Consider the following 16,535-nt stretch of genomic DNA (forward strand, 5'->3'; position numbering starts at 1 on the left):
TATTTGTATCATCTGCAAACATCATTACAATGCCACTTACATTTAGATATAAATCATTAACAGATATTACAAAATGCAAGGCACTAAGTCCCGACTAATGGAGACACTGGTAATGTCCTTCAAGCCACAGAATCACCCATCAAGCACTGTATTCTTAGGCATTTAGAAGAATGAGGGGTGATCAATAACTTTTTGTCAGAACTGGTCAATGACCTAAAGCTTTAAGTCCACATTTGCTGTCTAACCTGCTTCATATTTTGTTCATAACATTTTCTGTTTTGTATTTTTTTTTGCCTTGTCCTACTCGCCGGACCTTGCCATCCAGATAGCTTTAGATTTGGCAGTCTTTTCGTTTAGAACATAGAACGGTACAGCACAGGAACAGGCCCTTCGGCCCACAATATTGTGCCGAACCAATTACATTAGTAATAAAATGCCCAACTAAACTAATCCCTTCTGCCTATGTCCCTATCCTACCATTTCCCTCACATCCATGTGCCTATCTAAGAGCTTCTTGAATGCCCCTATCATATTTGCCTCCACCACCAACCCAGGCAGTGCTTTCCATGTGCATTTATTGGCACGTTTACTCTGAATCCCTTGAAGCTTCTTAAATGCTTCCCATTGCTCTCCAAAAGAGAGGGACAGGCACCAGAGTGTGACGAGAATGGTAATGGGAAGAGAGAGACTGACACCATGGACTGAAGGAGAGAGAGGGGTAGAGTGGGTGCAAAGAAGCAATGAAGATAAGGAATAAGCTATCTAGCCCTTCAGACCTGCTTTGCCATTCATCAAGATCATAGCTGATTTTCAACCTTCGTAGAATTTTCCAGCACTATCCCCATAATCCCTTGTTTTTCTTAATGCCCAGAAATCTTTTGATCCCTGTTTTGAATGAAGACAATTACTGAGCCTTCATGCCCTCCAGGTTGGAAAATTCCAAAGATTTGCCATCTTCTGGGTGAAGAAGATTCTCATCTCAATCTGAAGCTGCCTAGTCCTTATTCTGAAACTGTGATCCTGGGTCTAGACCCCTCAGCCAGAGGAAATGTCCTCCTTCCATCTAGCTTGTCAGAGCCCTTCAAGAATTATATAAATTTCCATGAGATTCCTTTCATCTAAAGTCTAGACATTACAGTCTACTTAATCCTCCCTCTCACTTGCAAATCTAGGAACCAGGCTAATGAATCTTTTTTGCATTCCATTTACGGTAAGTACATCCTTCCTTGGGTAGAGACCAAAGCAGTACGTGATACTCCAGATGGGGTCTTACCAAGGCTCTAAATAATTGCAGTGAAACTTCCTTACTCCTGTATTTAAATTCTCTCATAATAAAGGCTAACAAACTACTTGCCCTCTTAATCAGCAAGTGAATGTTGTCCTTCAGTGACTTGTATGCAAGTACACCTAGGTGTTCCATTGGAGATCAACACTATCCAATCTCTCACTATCTAGTAAATACTACGCTTTTCTGTTAAGTGCACCAAAATAGACAACCTCGCATTTTACCACATCACCTACAAAGTTCTCATCCACTCATTCAATTTATCCATATCCCCCTGAATGACCTCCTACACACTCACAATTCCATCTAGTTTGGTATTGTCTGGAAACTTGTAAATATAACATTTGCACCCCCCACACAAATTGTTGATACCCATTAAGAAAGAGAATGAGGGAGAGAGACAAAAGTTTAATTAAGTAAGTAGTGTGACTGATGTTATTCTTCGCAAATAGAAGAGACAAACAGATTGTATCGTGACAGGATGAGGGACATCTTAAATTGGCTTGACGAAACACTATTCATTGAGATTCATTTTGCGCCTAGTAGCATGCCAAAAAAAGCAAAATTTTGGAGAATAGCATGAGCTGGGAGCTCAATTAGAGAATACAATTTCAATGATTATAACCTCTTGATAATTAGCCAAACCATTTGTAAATTGAGATAGGGATTCGCAGATTAGGGAGGTGAGAATGTGGTTGAAGACTGGGGCCGGTAAGGCTCCAGCTCAGCTGAGCAGAGGGCAAGGTTATGCTGAAAAGACTAAGTATAAGGTGATCACAAAGATCTTGATCTAATAAATGAAGTGGAAAAATAGATTTTATACATCAAACAAAGGGAAAAGGTTGGGCTATTAGTCAGAAATTGTATTTGTAGATACTGCAGTCAAAGGGGAATTAAAAGATACAAAATGATAAAAAATAGGTTAAAAATTATATGTGCTCTTAAACAAAAACACAGAATGTAAGGAATGGACTGCTGGGGTTTCTTTAACTTGGAGGGTATGACCAAGTAGCCTTGGCTGCAAAATAGCCTGGACTGGGAACTTTGGGGCTACAGGAAACCCAAAGAAAATAGTACAGCATGTAGCATAACCCCTGTGATAGGCAGGACAGGTGAGGATATAATGAGGAGTAAGCGGGCAGCAGAAATTTTATAGCTAGAATTAAAAAATAGAAAGGGATTTAAGAAGTATGTGAGGTGTGTATAGGACCACCGAGTAGCAGCTGTGAAGTAATAGCTTACCTTCTAATCCTCTTGTGTAAATGAAAAGATTAAGTGAGCATGTAATTTTAATGAGGGATTTTTATCTTTAATTTGTATTGCTCTCAGTGACTAGCTCTTAGACGATTTTAGACGAACTCTGGGTGTTTTCCTGGCATTTAAGGTGTAATTTAATCAAAGATTTCAAGTGAGTCAGGAACTGATTGGTAGTTAAGAGAGAAACTCTTTCCCTGGTTTAGTGAACCCAGGACTAGGAGGCATGGTCTTAAAAATTAGATCTAGGCCTTTTTGGAACAAAGTCAAACAATACTTGCACACAAAGAATGATAGAAATTTGGAATTCTTTTCACAAATTGCATTTGCTGTTAGATCAGTTGTTATTTGTTAACCAAGGTGTTTAGGGGGAATGGAGCAAAAGTGAATTTATGGAACTAGATCACAGATTAGCCATAATTTTTGTAAATGTTAGAACAGGATTGAGGGGCCAAAGAGCTGCTCCTTGTCCTCTGTTCAAGGGCAGAAAGAGGCAGATGCTGGGGACTGAAGGGCAGAAGGAGTCCGACACCGAGGGTTGAGGGATTTTTAAAAAAGCTAATCTTGTGCAGAAGCTGAAAGAGAGCCTGCTCTAGTAAGCCAATTTCTGGAAGTTTCTTCCAATACTTTACGGAACGGCAGCACAAGCAGTGAATGCGAATGCTTCATAAATCAGTACAACGCTGTAACTCTGCCCTCTGTAAAGGGCACTCGCGAGTAATCGCAGTGCAGAGCAGGGACAGCCAGGTTGTTGTGGTCGCTGACCTGTAGTAACGAATTGAAATTATAGATTGGATGTGAAGGGGGTATTTTAGAATTGGGGCACATGAATGAGGTTTAGGTTAATGAGTGCGGCTTGAACCCTGAATTGTTTGCGTAGTTCTGGCGGTGGTTTGTTGTCGGTTTTGCTGATTGTTGTGGTTTCTCTCCCCTGCACAGCGGTCTGAAATAGTTGAGTCTGGAGCTGTCGGTGACGCTATTCCCCTTCCTCGCCAGAGAAAGCGCCCGAGCAAACTGTACCCGGCACTCAAGGTGAAGGCGGAGAACAAAAAAATCCTCTCGTTAAACTGCAAAATGGATGCACATCTTGCTCACAGTATCAACAGTCCGACCAGCCCCTGTAATGACATGTTGAAAAATATTAGTAATTTGGAGGCTATACAACTGTGTGACAGAGAAGGTAAGGCTGATTATGGAAGAAATGTTCAAACCAGTCTGGGGAAAACTACCCGGTTGGCTCATGCCTGTGAGCATTCATTGTCAAGTACATGGGATTTAAATTTGCTGGTGGATGTGCCAATTGCTCGGTTTCAGCCGTATTCTACTGCTGAATGACAGCTAGCTTTCAATTCCGCACAGTGAAACTGAAGCGCATTCGTTTCTTGTAGGTATTCCGTTTGCCTGTCAGCTTTTCACATTGCATCTGATCAATTTAATTATATAGCGTGCTCCAGTCTTCGTTATTCTTAAATCAGATCAGTAAAACTGTTCGTAAGACATAACCAAAAATTCCACTGAATTTTTGGTTATGTTTTCAGCACCATGGACAAGATAGGACAGGGTCGCTCTGTCCACTGCAGCGGGGGCCGTCAAACAAAATAGATGCACTGTACTTGTCGGTTGTGGTACACAATGGTTGATTCAGTCAAGGCATTCAACTTGACTTGCCTTTTGTATTAATCAAATTGCTCTGGTTTCTGGAATAAAACACTCATCTATACATAAACGAATTGCTGAGATTAATGTTTAGTTGGCAGTAGGCGATATTTTTTGCCACACGCTTGAATGACTGCTGCTGAAGTTCCCTTGAGTCAAGGTCTTAAAGTAGCCAAAGTGAATGTCAGTTTTTAACATAAAGTGATCCTTTTTCAATAGTTATGCTGAAGCATAACATGATTTCAAAGAGCAATATTTCAAACTAGGTGTAGAAGTTTTTCTTGGAGCCATTTAATTCCATTAATAGTTTTGTTCTAAGGAGCTAGACTTGCCAATACGGTAGAATATTTTTAAATAACAACAGGTTTGTTCTTTTCTGAATACAATGATGTAAAACAGACCAGATGTACTCACCATGTATACTTGTTATGTTAAATATACAAATATATTGAAATATTATAAATCTGAGTAGAGTATTTGACTCTGCATATTTGCCCAAATAGGGAAAAGAAATAGAAATTTAAAGCCTAATATTAAAGTAAGGAAGCAAAAAAATATATATGGGTAAATTATCCCCAAAATGAAAGGTCAGAATAGGAATCTTACTGGAAACTATAGCCTTCTAACTGTGCAATAGATTGTGCAACAAAGATTTGTTACCTGTAGACCCAGAAAGAGAAAACCTTTGGACTATATTTGGAGCAATTCAGATTTTGTGTTATCTTTCTGTGACTGTACTTTGTTCTGCAAATTTTAGAAAATAAGTACTGAAGTACATTGTCAGCCAACCAAGGTTTTAAACTCTGAAACATTCAAGATTCCTGGGAATCTTATCAGATGGTTCAGTCTGAACCAATTTGTGAAAGTTTGTGGCTTCAAGGATTTTGTATAATTAAACCAAAATTAATTTGTAATAATATTTGAAAGGCCTGAAATGTTTGGATGTCAGCATTTTAACTTCAAAATCGAAATATAAAATATTTGAACAGCTTGCAATTCAAAGCATGAAATTCAAAAATTATAAATCTTTACTGTATATAAAATGGTATGGCTGCACAATATTCTTCAACTGTCACGGGTTATCAAAGTTATAACTTGTGCAATCTAAATCTTTTAGAAGTACTAACTGAAAAGCAAAATCTCTGGATGCTAAAAGTCTAAACAAAAATAAAATGCTGAAAATACTCATCGGGATAGGCAGCATCTGTGGAGCAAGGTCAGTCTGAAACAACTGAAATATTAACACTGTTTCAGGTCAGCATGCTGGGTATTTCCAGAATGTTTTGCTTTGCTTTCTAATTAAAAGCATAATTATTTTTCACAATTATCTATCATTCTAAAATGGTGTGAAATGATAGAAAATAACATAAGAAGTTGAAGCAGGAGAAGGCTTTGCAACCCTTGCAGATCATGGCTGATCTTGTGCCTTGTCCACTTTGCTATCTGACCCTGATTTCCGCTGAACCCCTTGGTATCCAAGGAACTATTGATATCAGCTTTGAATATACTCAATGATGGAGTATGCAAATAATTTAATAAATTTTCCAGCACCTGCATAAAGAATTTTTTTTCTTGCCTTAATTGTAAATGGTCAACTCCTTAACCTGAGACTCAGTCCCATGTACCTCCCCTCAGAGTTAGGAAACAACCTCTTGACATTTATTCTGTCAATTTATCATTAGCTCACTCCCATGCTAATAACTTGAGTAAGAATAGTCCAATCTCACTTGCTCTCATTTCATAGAACAACCTACTTATCCTGGCAATCAATCAAGTGAATGTATACAACATTGACTCCAAGGTAAGTAAATCCATAGATTCATAGAGTCATACAGCATGGAAACGAGCTATTCAGCTCACCACATCCACAGCCACCAGTAGGTTCCCATCCATATTAATCCCATCATCCGGCACTTGGCCTGGTGATTCAAGTGCTCATTTCGATACCTCTTAAATGTTATTACCAACCGTGCTTCCATCACTCTCTCCAGCGGTGCATGCCAGGTATTTGCCATTCTCTGGATGAAAAGGATCCCCCTCAGATCCCCTCTTGCCCTGCACCCTGAATATAGTTCCTCTTGTTTTATTCACCTCTAAGGGGAAAAGATTCCTGCAGCCTACCCTATCTATACTCCTCGTAACTTTATATACCTCATTCCTGTCTCCTCTTAACCTCCTCCACTCCAGGTGAAAAAGACCTGGCCTTTCTAGTTTCTCCTTGTGACTAAAATGCTCCATCCTAGGCAACATCCTGCTGAATCTCCTCTGCACCCTCTCTAGCGCTGTCACATCCTTCCTATAGAGTGATGACCAGAGCCACACACTACTCCAGCTGAGATCTAACCAATGTTATATGAAGTTGTATCATAACTTCCCTGCTCTTGTATTTAATGCCCCAGCTAATGAAGACCAGCATCCCACATATCTATTTGCTCTGCTACCTTCAAGGATCTTTGGACTTGCACACCAAGGTTCCTCTGTTCCTCAATACTCCCTAGACCTTATCATTTACTGTGTATGTGCTAGCCTCATTAATACCCCCAAAATCCATTAATCAGGATTAAATTCCATCAGCTGTATCTCGACCCATTTCACCAACACATCAATATGACGCTGTGGCCTTGGACTACCCTCTACACTGTCAACAACTCCACCTGTGAACTTACTGATCATGCCACCTACATCCACATCCAAATCATTCATGCATATTACAAACAGCAAGGCTCCCAGCACCAATCCCTGTATGGAACACCACTAGTCACAGACATCCAATGACAAAAATAATCCTCTACCATTATCCTTTGTCTTCTATTACCAAGCCTGTTTTGGATCCAATTTGCCAACTTGACCTGGATCCTATGGGCACTCACATTTTGGACCAGTCTCCCATCTGGGGACCAAATGGAAACCAAAAATGCAACCAATACTTCAAATGAGGCCACACTAAAGTCCTCAAAAAGAAATTCTGTACCTTTTGAATTCCAATCTCCTTGCAGTAATGGCCTTGGTACTATTTGTTTTCATTCTGTACATTCTTTTGCTGGTTTCATTGCTGGTCTCTCATTCTTTAAGAAGTTATTTTTCTTTTCCTGCCAGAATGAATAACCTCACCTTTCCCGCATTATACTGGTCGTCCCCAGGTTACAAATGGGTTCCATTTTGCAGGCGTCCATAAGTTGAATTTATCCATTAGATAGAAAATATGTCCATACATACATAAAGTTACTCGATATGGTAAACGTGTCTCCTCAGTACTGAGGTAGATGCAGCTGGTTCTAGAGATGCTGCTGAGGTGGCAACTGGTTCTGATTTCCTTTTTAACATTAAAAAAAAACATAGTAATTGAAGATTGAACTGCTGTTTTTCTCTTCTAAAATTTCTTTGCAGCATTGAATACTCATTGACACCTCTACAAGCTTTGGTGTATCTTGCTAGGTTAGGGTCTTCCTCTTCTAGCATTGCCAAATCTTTTTCAAATTTCTTCAAAGCTGCTGCCTATCCTTTTGTAGTGAATCTCTTTTTCAGATTCTGGGGTTTTAACTTCTTGTTCTTTTTTCCTCTTCTAACAACTGCTTTTCCAGTTCTATAATATCTTCATTGCTTAGCTCTTCAGCATGAGATTCAAGCAAGCCAATGACATCATCCTTATTAATCTCAAGCTGAAGTTGAATACCAAGGGCCACCATTTTCTTCATCACATCTTCTATCATCTTGGAAGAACCTCAAAAATTGTGAATAAAGTTAGGGCAAAGTTTCTTCTGTACATCATTCATGCTTGTTTGCTTTGCCTCAGCCCAAGCATCTGCAGTATTCTTTGCTGCATTGTAGCTGTTGTACTATTTCCAAAATTCCCTTAAAGTTTTGCTTTCTGCTGCATGAGTTACTTTAATAGCTTATGAAAATGTCTTACAGAGGTAGTATGCTTTAAAACTTTCAATTACACCTTGATCCATAGGCTGGAGAATGGATGTTATGTTCAGTGGCAAGTACACAACCTTGACATTTGAATAAAAATCAACCAGGATGCCCGAGGCCATTATTGAGAACCAATAGAATCTTGAATGGCAAATTCTTGGAAGCGCAGTATCTGTCCACCTCAGGAGAAAATGGTTATTAAACCAGTCTTCAAAGAGGGCCAACGTCACCCAAGCTGTTCTGTTGGACTTCCAGTTGAAATATCTTCCAGATTTCCATAAGAGTCCGAGGGCTCTCGAATGGATAAGCAAGCAAAGGCTTAAGTTTACAATCTCCTGCAGCAATTCCACCAAGCAATAGGGCCAGTCTCTCTTGCTGCTTTATGTCCTACAGTGTGTGTGTCTATATATATGTGCATACATTTCCAGTTTTTGTATGTTCTCCCTGTGTGCGTGGGTTTCCTCTGGGTGCTCCAGTTTCCTCCCACATTCCAAAGACGTACAGGTTAGGAAGTTATGGGCGTGTTATGTTGGCTCCGGAAGCGTGGCGAAACTTGCGGGCTGCCCCCAGAGCACTCTATGCAAAAAAAGATGCATTTTACTGTGTGTTTCGATGTACATGTGACTAGTAAAGATATCTAATCTAGGTTCATCAACATTTGTTTGGGACAATAAACTCTTCCTAAATTATCTGAGCCAAAGCATCAGGAAATGCACTCACTGCAGCATGGTCAGCACTTGCTTCTTCACATGCACTTTAATGTTGTGCAAATTAGCCCTTGCTTTAGATCTGTTAAATTACACTCTACTTGCAACAAATTTTTTCTTCAAATCTTTAAACAGGCTCTTTGCTGCTTCTTGAATAATCATTAGACTATTGGGTGTTCTGCATTGATTTTGATCTTCAAGCCAAATTGCCAACAGATTTTCCATCTCAATTAAGAAATTGCTTTACTGCTTTGTAGTGATGGTAGCCTGCATTGGGGCCAATCTTTTAATGTGCTTAAAAATCCACGCCTTGTTCTTTATGATGGTACCTATCATTGAACAATTGAAACCCAATGCTTTGTCAATTTTCTCCCTTTTCAGATTGCTTAATTACATCCATTTTAATTTCCATTGTGATGGTTTTCCTTTTCTTGGATGCACTACCATCATGTAAATCTTTTTTTGCATTTAGAAGGCATGGTAATGGCAAAATACTATAAGAATTATACAGCACAGTACTTGGACAGTGTTTGTAAAGAATCACAAACACTGCTTTCAATATGGAATCTATCCCTTTGCCTTCACAGATGCTCCATGACCTGCTGAGTTCCTCCAGGTCTCAATATGCCACTTACAAGACGACTGGGGTGGCAGGAGACTTGAGTTGTCTTCCTATCAGGTGTTCTCATTTGACCATTGCACATAGGAAACAGCCATTCATAAGAATAAATGTGTGAACATAAGCTGGACTTTTGAATTTATGTGTGTGTGCTCGTATCTACAAGATGTGCATAATTTGGGCATTTGTAACCTGGGGATAACCTATACGTCATTCACCATCTCTTGCTCATTCACTTCATCTGCCTGTATTTCTCTGCAGACTGCTTGCTTCCTGCCCACACCTCAGTTTCTCACCTAGCCATCTATCATCAGCAAATTTGCAACTGCTATCCGTGTAACCCTGTGAATTTTTATTTTATGTATCAGTGCCTTATATGTTGCCGTATCAAAAAGCCTTTTGAATGTCCAGACATTCTACACTGATAGCTCACTGAAAATTGCTAAATTCTATCTGGTCAGATTACATTTTGCTTTTATCACTGTTTATTCACTTTCCATTTGTTTTAATGTAATCAATATAACTATGCATTTGTTAATATCAATTTTAATGTACATTTAATCTATAATATAAACACAGTATAAAAATTAAACTTTTTAAACAATATATTAAAATTTTAAATTTTAATGTTAGATAGCAGCAAGTAGTGGGGAGGGACTGTCTGGAGCAACAATAGAACTCACTAAGCTTCAACTCAAGATTTTGAGAGTTGGGATCTGGAAGCAAATGTGGTCTGGTAAGTGGTCAGAGTGATGTACCTTCAAGTTATTAGCAGCAGCTATTAAAATTAATAGGTGAGCTTGGTTCAGATGGAGACATATTGGAATGAGTCCAGAGCAGAGCTCGACACTTGAATGATGCTTGTTTTGAGGTGGCTGGACCAGAAGTGAGAAGTGGCTTTTCAAAAATTACAGAAAAATAAGTAAGATTTAAATTTGTAGACTCTAATTGGAGTAGAGACCTTTGTAGTAAATTAGGAACATTTTCAGGCATTTACAAATGAAAATGAATATTCTCTGCATGAGTTTTGACAGTCATCTGTTTTTTATTTAGTAGATCTTAAGGGTGAATTAAATATAATAGGCAGTTCCTTCAATATCAATGTTTTTAAATTCTTAAATATTTCATTAAAATTAATATTTTATTCTTGCCATCTGCTCTATTTTGTACGCAAAGAACCTGCAACTGAAGTTTTGTACCCTGAAGCAGGTGTATTTTTCTAATCACTTCAAAGTGGTACTTTGTGACGATTGTAATAGCTCCTGCAGTTGGTATATCTGCATCAAAGCTACATTATTGGTGCTGAATTAATTAACTTATAGTGTCATTAAATAGTAAGATGTATTAATACACTGATATTCATTTAAATTATGCTGTGTTTTCTGAATATTAGTTGTGAACATCCACCTGAGTAGCTATTAATGCATGATTTGGTATGACACATGTATGCAAGTGACTTGAGATATTTAAATGCCATCTTATACAGCGGGGAGAGGACATAAAATTTTGAAGCTGCCTTATTGTCTTTAGCTTACTATTTTTCTCCATTAAATAATTAAGGATTTGTGAAAAATATTTCACATGCTTAACAATAGAGTTTAATAACCATCCACACTGCCAGTTACTAGTTTGAGTTCAGTAGCTGCAGTTTGTCCAGTCAAGCAGAACTCTTAGCTTGGCTGAAAATTAATGTTTTTGCTTAGGAAAGAACTTGGAAAGCACTTAGATATTTGTATGAGCAGAGCTGTCTCCCAGTAGGTATAAATTTAAATGTTTTAGAAAGCTGATAGGAAAACATGTTCTCTAAATATTTAAATGAAGTTCATTTGGGATGTGAAGTGTCCAAAGGAACCAACAAATTGTCTTGGCACATTGTAAACCAACTCTGATGAAGCAGTAGGCTTGTATTCCATGTGAGTACATGAAGATGGTGCTGTATTCTTCATGTTAGAGTCAACTTTGAGCTGAGAGTCTGGAGCAATGGTTTCAGATACAAACTATTTTGCTCTGTTGTTAAATTTGGGATGTCAATAAACCCCATATGACCATAAGGGACCTCAAACTGTGAGCCAACTAAGAAAGCCAAATGCACTCTAGAAGAATAACATCTCATATTCCACTTGGGTATCCTACAGTCAAAGGTATGAGCATTGAATTTTCTAATTTGAAGTAACCCACACCCACTGTGATCCTTTCCCACTCCTACCAGTTCACCTAGGTTCTCTCTCCCTTTGTTCACCTTTTCCACCCCCATTACCTAGATTTGTCAGTCTTTCCCCACCTGGTTCCATCCACCCATTACCCACATACCTATCCACCTGGGCTTCTTCTCCCTTGGTCTACTTTTCTTACCCCCATCAAGTTCCATTTGCCCATCATCCATCCCTTACTTGGTTCCATTAATCACCTTCTAGACTCTTTCTCTACCCTCCCCCTTCCCTCTCCTGGCTCCATCTTTTTTCTCCTTTTCTGTTTCCACCTATCATCACCAGCCTTTATCTTAAACCTCCTCCATCCTGTTCCTCCAACTGGCTCAATCTGCACATCATCCCCCACCTCACCTGGTTCCACCTATCACCTGCAAGTCCCTGTCTCACCCCTCCCTCTCACTTCTATATACTGGCTATCTTTCTTCCACACTCCCAATCTGGATGCAGGGTCTTGACCCAAAATGTCGACCATCCCTTTGCCTCCACAGGTGCTGATTGACTTACTGAATTCCTCCAGCAGTTTATTCTTTGCAACCTGATTTCATATTGTTTAAATACCAATGATGGGGAAGATGGGAGGTCTTCTGTTTTCAACTGTGCTGGAACCCATGTTCTATCAACTATGAAACTAGGGAAAGAGAGGATTTTAAACTAAGTAGTGGGAGCAAGGGATTGAAGTCACAAAGATGTGGTGTATCACAGAGTAGAGACAAGGCTAAGGGAGAACAGGGTTAATGTGAGAAATGATAAACAGATTATTACAGAAAGGATAAAGAGTACAAATCTAAGAGTAATTCATTTAATAAGAAAATAGAACAGCACAGGTAGAGGCCTTTTGGTCCACCATGTCTGCACCAACCATGATGCTAATCTAGACTTATCCCATCCATATCCCCCTATTCCTTGCCTATTCATGTGTCTGTCTAAATGCCTCTTAAGTGTTGCTATCATATCTGCTTCCACCTCCTCCCCTGGCATTGCATACCAGGAACCAACCACTCTCTGTGCAAAACAAAAACAATTGCCTCATGATTCTCCTTTAAGTTTTCCGCTCTCACCTTAAACCTATGCCCTCTAGTATTTGACATTGCCACCCTGGAAAAAAGACTGACTATCCACCCTATCTATGCCTCTCATAATTTTTATATATTTCTAATAAGTCATCCCTCAGCCACTGAAGCTCGAGAGAAAACAATCCAAGTTTGTCCAACCTCTGTTTATAGATAATACTCTCTCATCCAGGCAACATCCTGGTGAATCTCTTTTGCACCCTCTTCAAAGTCTCCACGTCCTTCCTGTAGTGTGGTGACCAGAACTGCACACAACACTCCAAATATGACCTAACCAAAGTTTTATACAGCTACAGCATGATTTGCCAACTTTTATACTCAGTGCCCCGACTGATAAAAGCAAGCATGCCCCACACCTTCTTTACCACCCTAGCCACTTGTGTAGCTACTTTCAGGGAGCTATGGACTTGGACTCAAAGATCCTAAGGGTCCTGTATACTCTCCTCTTGCATTTGACTTCCCAAGATGCATCGTCTCAGACTTGTCAACACTTAATTCCATCTGCTGTTTCTCCATGCAAATTTCCAACTGATCTATGCCCTGCTCTATCCTTTGGTTTGTTAATTATTATTGTCATGTGTACCAAGATACCGTGAAAAACTTTTGTTTGTGTGCCATCCAGGTACATCATGTCATACATAAGTACACTGAGGTAGTAATAAGAAAACAGAATGCAGAATATAGTGTTGAAGCTGCAGAGAATGTGCAGTGCAGTTAAACAAATAAGCTGTAAGGCCCCATGACAAGGCAGATTGGGAGATCAAGAATTCATCTCTAGCATATGAGAGGTCCATTCAAGAGTCTGATAACAACGGGATAGTAGCTGTCCTTGAGTCTGGTCGTACATGCTTGCAAGCTTTTGTATCTTCTGCCTGACAGGAGAGGGGAGAAGAGAGAACGACTGTGATGGGAGGGCTCCTTGTTTCCCCAGGCAATGGGAAGTGTAGTCAACGGAGGAGAGGCTGGTTTGTGTGATGGGCTGGGCTGTATTCACAATTCTGTGCAGTTTCTTGCGATCTTGGGCAGAGCAGTTGCCATATCAAGCTGTGATGCATCTGGATAGGGATGCTTACTATAGTGCATCTGTAAGAATTGGTAAGAGTCAATGGGGAAGTGCTGAATTTCTTTAACCTTCTGAGGAAGTAGAAGCATTGGTGTGCCTTCTTGGCCACAGTGTCAATGTGGCTGGATCAGGACAAATTGTTGGTAATATTTACACCTTTCCTCACTATCCACAGTTCCATCAATTGTCATGTCAGGCTAAAGGTTACAAAAATGATAAAAGGACAGAACTAAAGGCTCTGCATTCAAAACAAAACAGATGAACTGAGAGTGTAAATAGAAATAATTATGTATGGTCTGATAGCCATTATAGAAATTTGGTAGCAGAATGATATAGATTAGGACCTAACTATTGAAGGGTATATGACATTTGGGAATGACAGAAAACTAGGAAAAGGTGGAGGAAAGGCTGTTAGTTAATGATGATCTTGGACCAATAAAGATGAATGATACAAATTCAGGAAACAGGATGTAGAAGTGGTTTGGGTGGAAAAAAGAAATGTTAAAGGCAAGAAGTCATTTGTGGAAATGGTGTACAGTACCCCTGATAGTAACCAGACTGTAAGATAGAGTTCAAAGGAAGAAATAATGGGAGTTTGTCAGAAAGATAGAGCCATTATCATATGGGATTTAAATCTGCATATAGACCGAAAAAATCGGGCTAGCAAAAGAGGATTTTGTGGTTTTGGGATAGTTTCTTAGAACAGCATATTCTGGAGCCAGCCACGGTGCAGGTTATACTAGACCTGTTATTGTGCAGTGAGGTTTAATTAATCTCAAAATGAAAATTTCCCTTGCTAGCATATTTACATTCAGTTTGAAGGAGAGAAGCATGGTTCCAAGACTATCACTTTAAATTTCAATATTGGCAGTACTGAGGGCATAAACATCCTTCATCTGACTTACCCCAGCCCCCTCATTTGACTCCATTTATCTTAATGGACAATAAAATAGTGTGATTCAAGATGAGTTCCCAACATGAACCAACTGATCACATTTGGTTAACATCAGGCCTTATGGGTTGATAAAAGAATTATGGCAATAGGATCTCCAATTCACCGATTGTGTCTGCATGCAATTTATTCCTCATGAGCTTACTATTCTTAAGTCATTTTGACCTTAGAAGCTTAATCTTTAGCGGATGTTTATAGCCTTGTTTTCTGCCTACATCATGAATTCAAGTGGCAATTATTTCACAACACCCCTTAGTTTACAATAACTGATTATTTCTTAGATAAGTTTTCAGATTGTAATCTGCAAGTGAGAGCAGATCAGCAAAGTTACAAGATTTCTGCCTTTGTGGAATAGGCATAAATTGCGCAAGAATAGTGAGTTACAGATTTTATATTCATTACATCTAGTTCATGAGATTTCTGTTTAAGTTGTTTAATACTACTACTCACTTTCAAAGCTGACAGAAATGAGGACCTTGGGAAACATGGTAGCATTTGCATTGGTTCACCAGTTAGATAGGTTTGAAGTCCACAGCTCTTGCCAAGTGTTTTAGAAATGATTTTGTGTTTTCATTTTTGCAATACATTTTCAATAGTTTTATCCATCTACTCATCAACCAAAGCTGAATTGTGTTTTCAAAGCCTATTTGGAAATTTGTTATGAAAAAGGAACTTGAATTTATGTGGAACAAGTGCCTTTAACAAATAGTTTCAAAGTACTGGCATGGTGTCTCAAGGCATTTAGAAGATAGCTGTGTTATGGACAGTCTTGGTGAAATAGAATAAAAGGTAAATAACCAATTTGTTTTTGATGTGGTTAGTTGAGAGAGATTTAGGTAAGATAATGAAAGAACCTTCTTCCTCCTCTTAAGATAGCGTCATGGAATAGAAAGCTATGTTATTAGTTTAACATTTCACCTATAAGGCTATTCAATAATGCAGCATTTCGTTGCTGAATAAAATACATGGTTGAATCCTGAAGAGAGCTTGAACTTCCATCTGTATGATTTAAAAGTGTAAGTTCCGAAGTGTTTTTGTTAATTATCCCCAACTTATCATACTTCATGGTTCTGGGGTTAGAGGAAACATAAACTAGGTAAATAAGTGGTGGAATATGTGAGATTCTTTGACTTTATTAAAGAAAATCAAAATGCTGCAGTGGATGGTGCTTACATGGGGTTCGGTGGTAGTGCAGAGGTTAAGTTAGCAGAGTAATAATCCAAAAGACTGGTCTACTATCTAGAGACAATCCACTTTGAATTTAAATTCAGTCAGTTAGAATTAAAATAAAACTAGTAATGGTGATCATAAAACTATCAGATTGGCATTAAAAACTCATTTGTTTCACTAATGTTCTCAGGGGAGGAAAGCTGCTGTCCTTGCATGCTCTCCCCTCAGTATGCCTCCAGTTGCACAACAATGTTGTTGACTTTTAAGTGCCCTCTAAAGTGGCAGTTACTGCAGTAAAACTGGAAGAACTGACCACTATTGAACTGGGCACTGAATGGGAAAGTTGCTTCCAGCCCAGTTAACCTTACAAATCCCTCCTCACAGGCTCGAACTTTTTTCCTTGGAGCGTAGGAGACTGAGAAGTGATCTTATAGAGGTGTATAAAATCATGTAGGGCATAGGGTGAATGCACTCGGTCTTTTTCCCAGGTTTAGGGAATCCAGAACTAGAGGGCATAGGTTTTAGGTGAGAGGGGAAAGATGTAATAGTAACTTAAGGGGCAACTTTTTTTTTACGCAGAGAGTGGTACATATATGGAATGAGCTGGCAGAGGAAGTGGTTGAGGCAGGTACAT

General features: G+C 39.1%; 1 protein-coding gene across 1 annotated transcript in view; it reads left to right on the forward strand.

Moving 5' to 3' along the window:
* The window catches only part of phyhiplb (phytanoyl-CoA 2-hydroxylase interacting protein-like b), a 50,222-nt gene that overhangs the window by 1,968 nt on the left and 31,719 nt on the right, over nt 1-16,535 (forward strand). The window contains exon 2 of the mRNA XM_052027627.1: nt 3,479-3,719. Within this exon, the coding sequence (XP_051883587.1) occupies nt 3,614-3,719 (106 nt within the window). The 5' untranslated portion in view covers nt 3,479-3,613. The remainder of the gene's footprint in view (nt 1-3,478; nt 3,720-16,535) is intronic.

The sequence above is a fragment of the Pristis pectinata genome, chromosome 12 (assembly GCF_009764475.1).
Source record: "Pristis pectinata isolate sPriPec2 chromosome 12, sPriPec2.1.pri, whole genome shotgun sequence".
NCBI classification, from domain to species: domain Eukaryota; kingdom Metazoa; phylum Chordata; class Chondrichthyes; order Rhinopristiformes; family Pristidae; genus Pristis; species Pristis pectinata.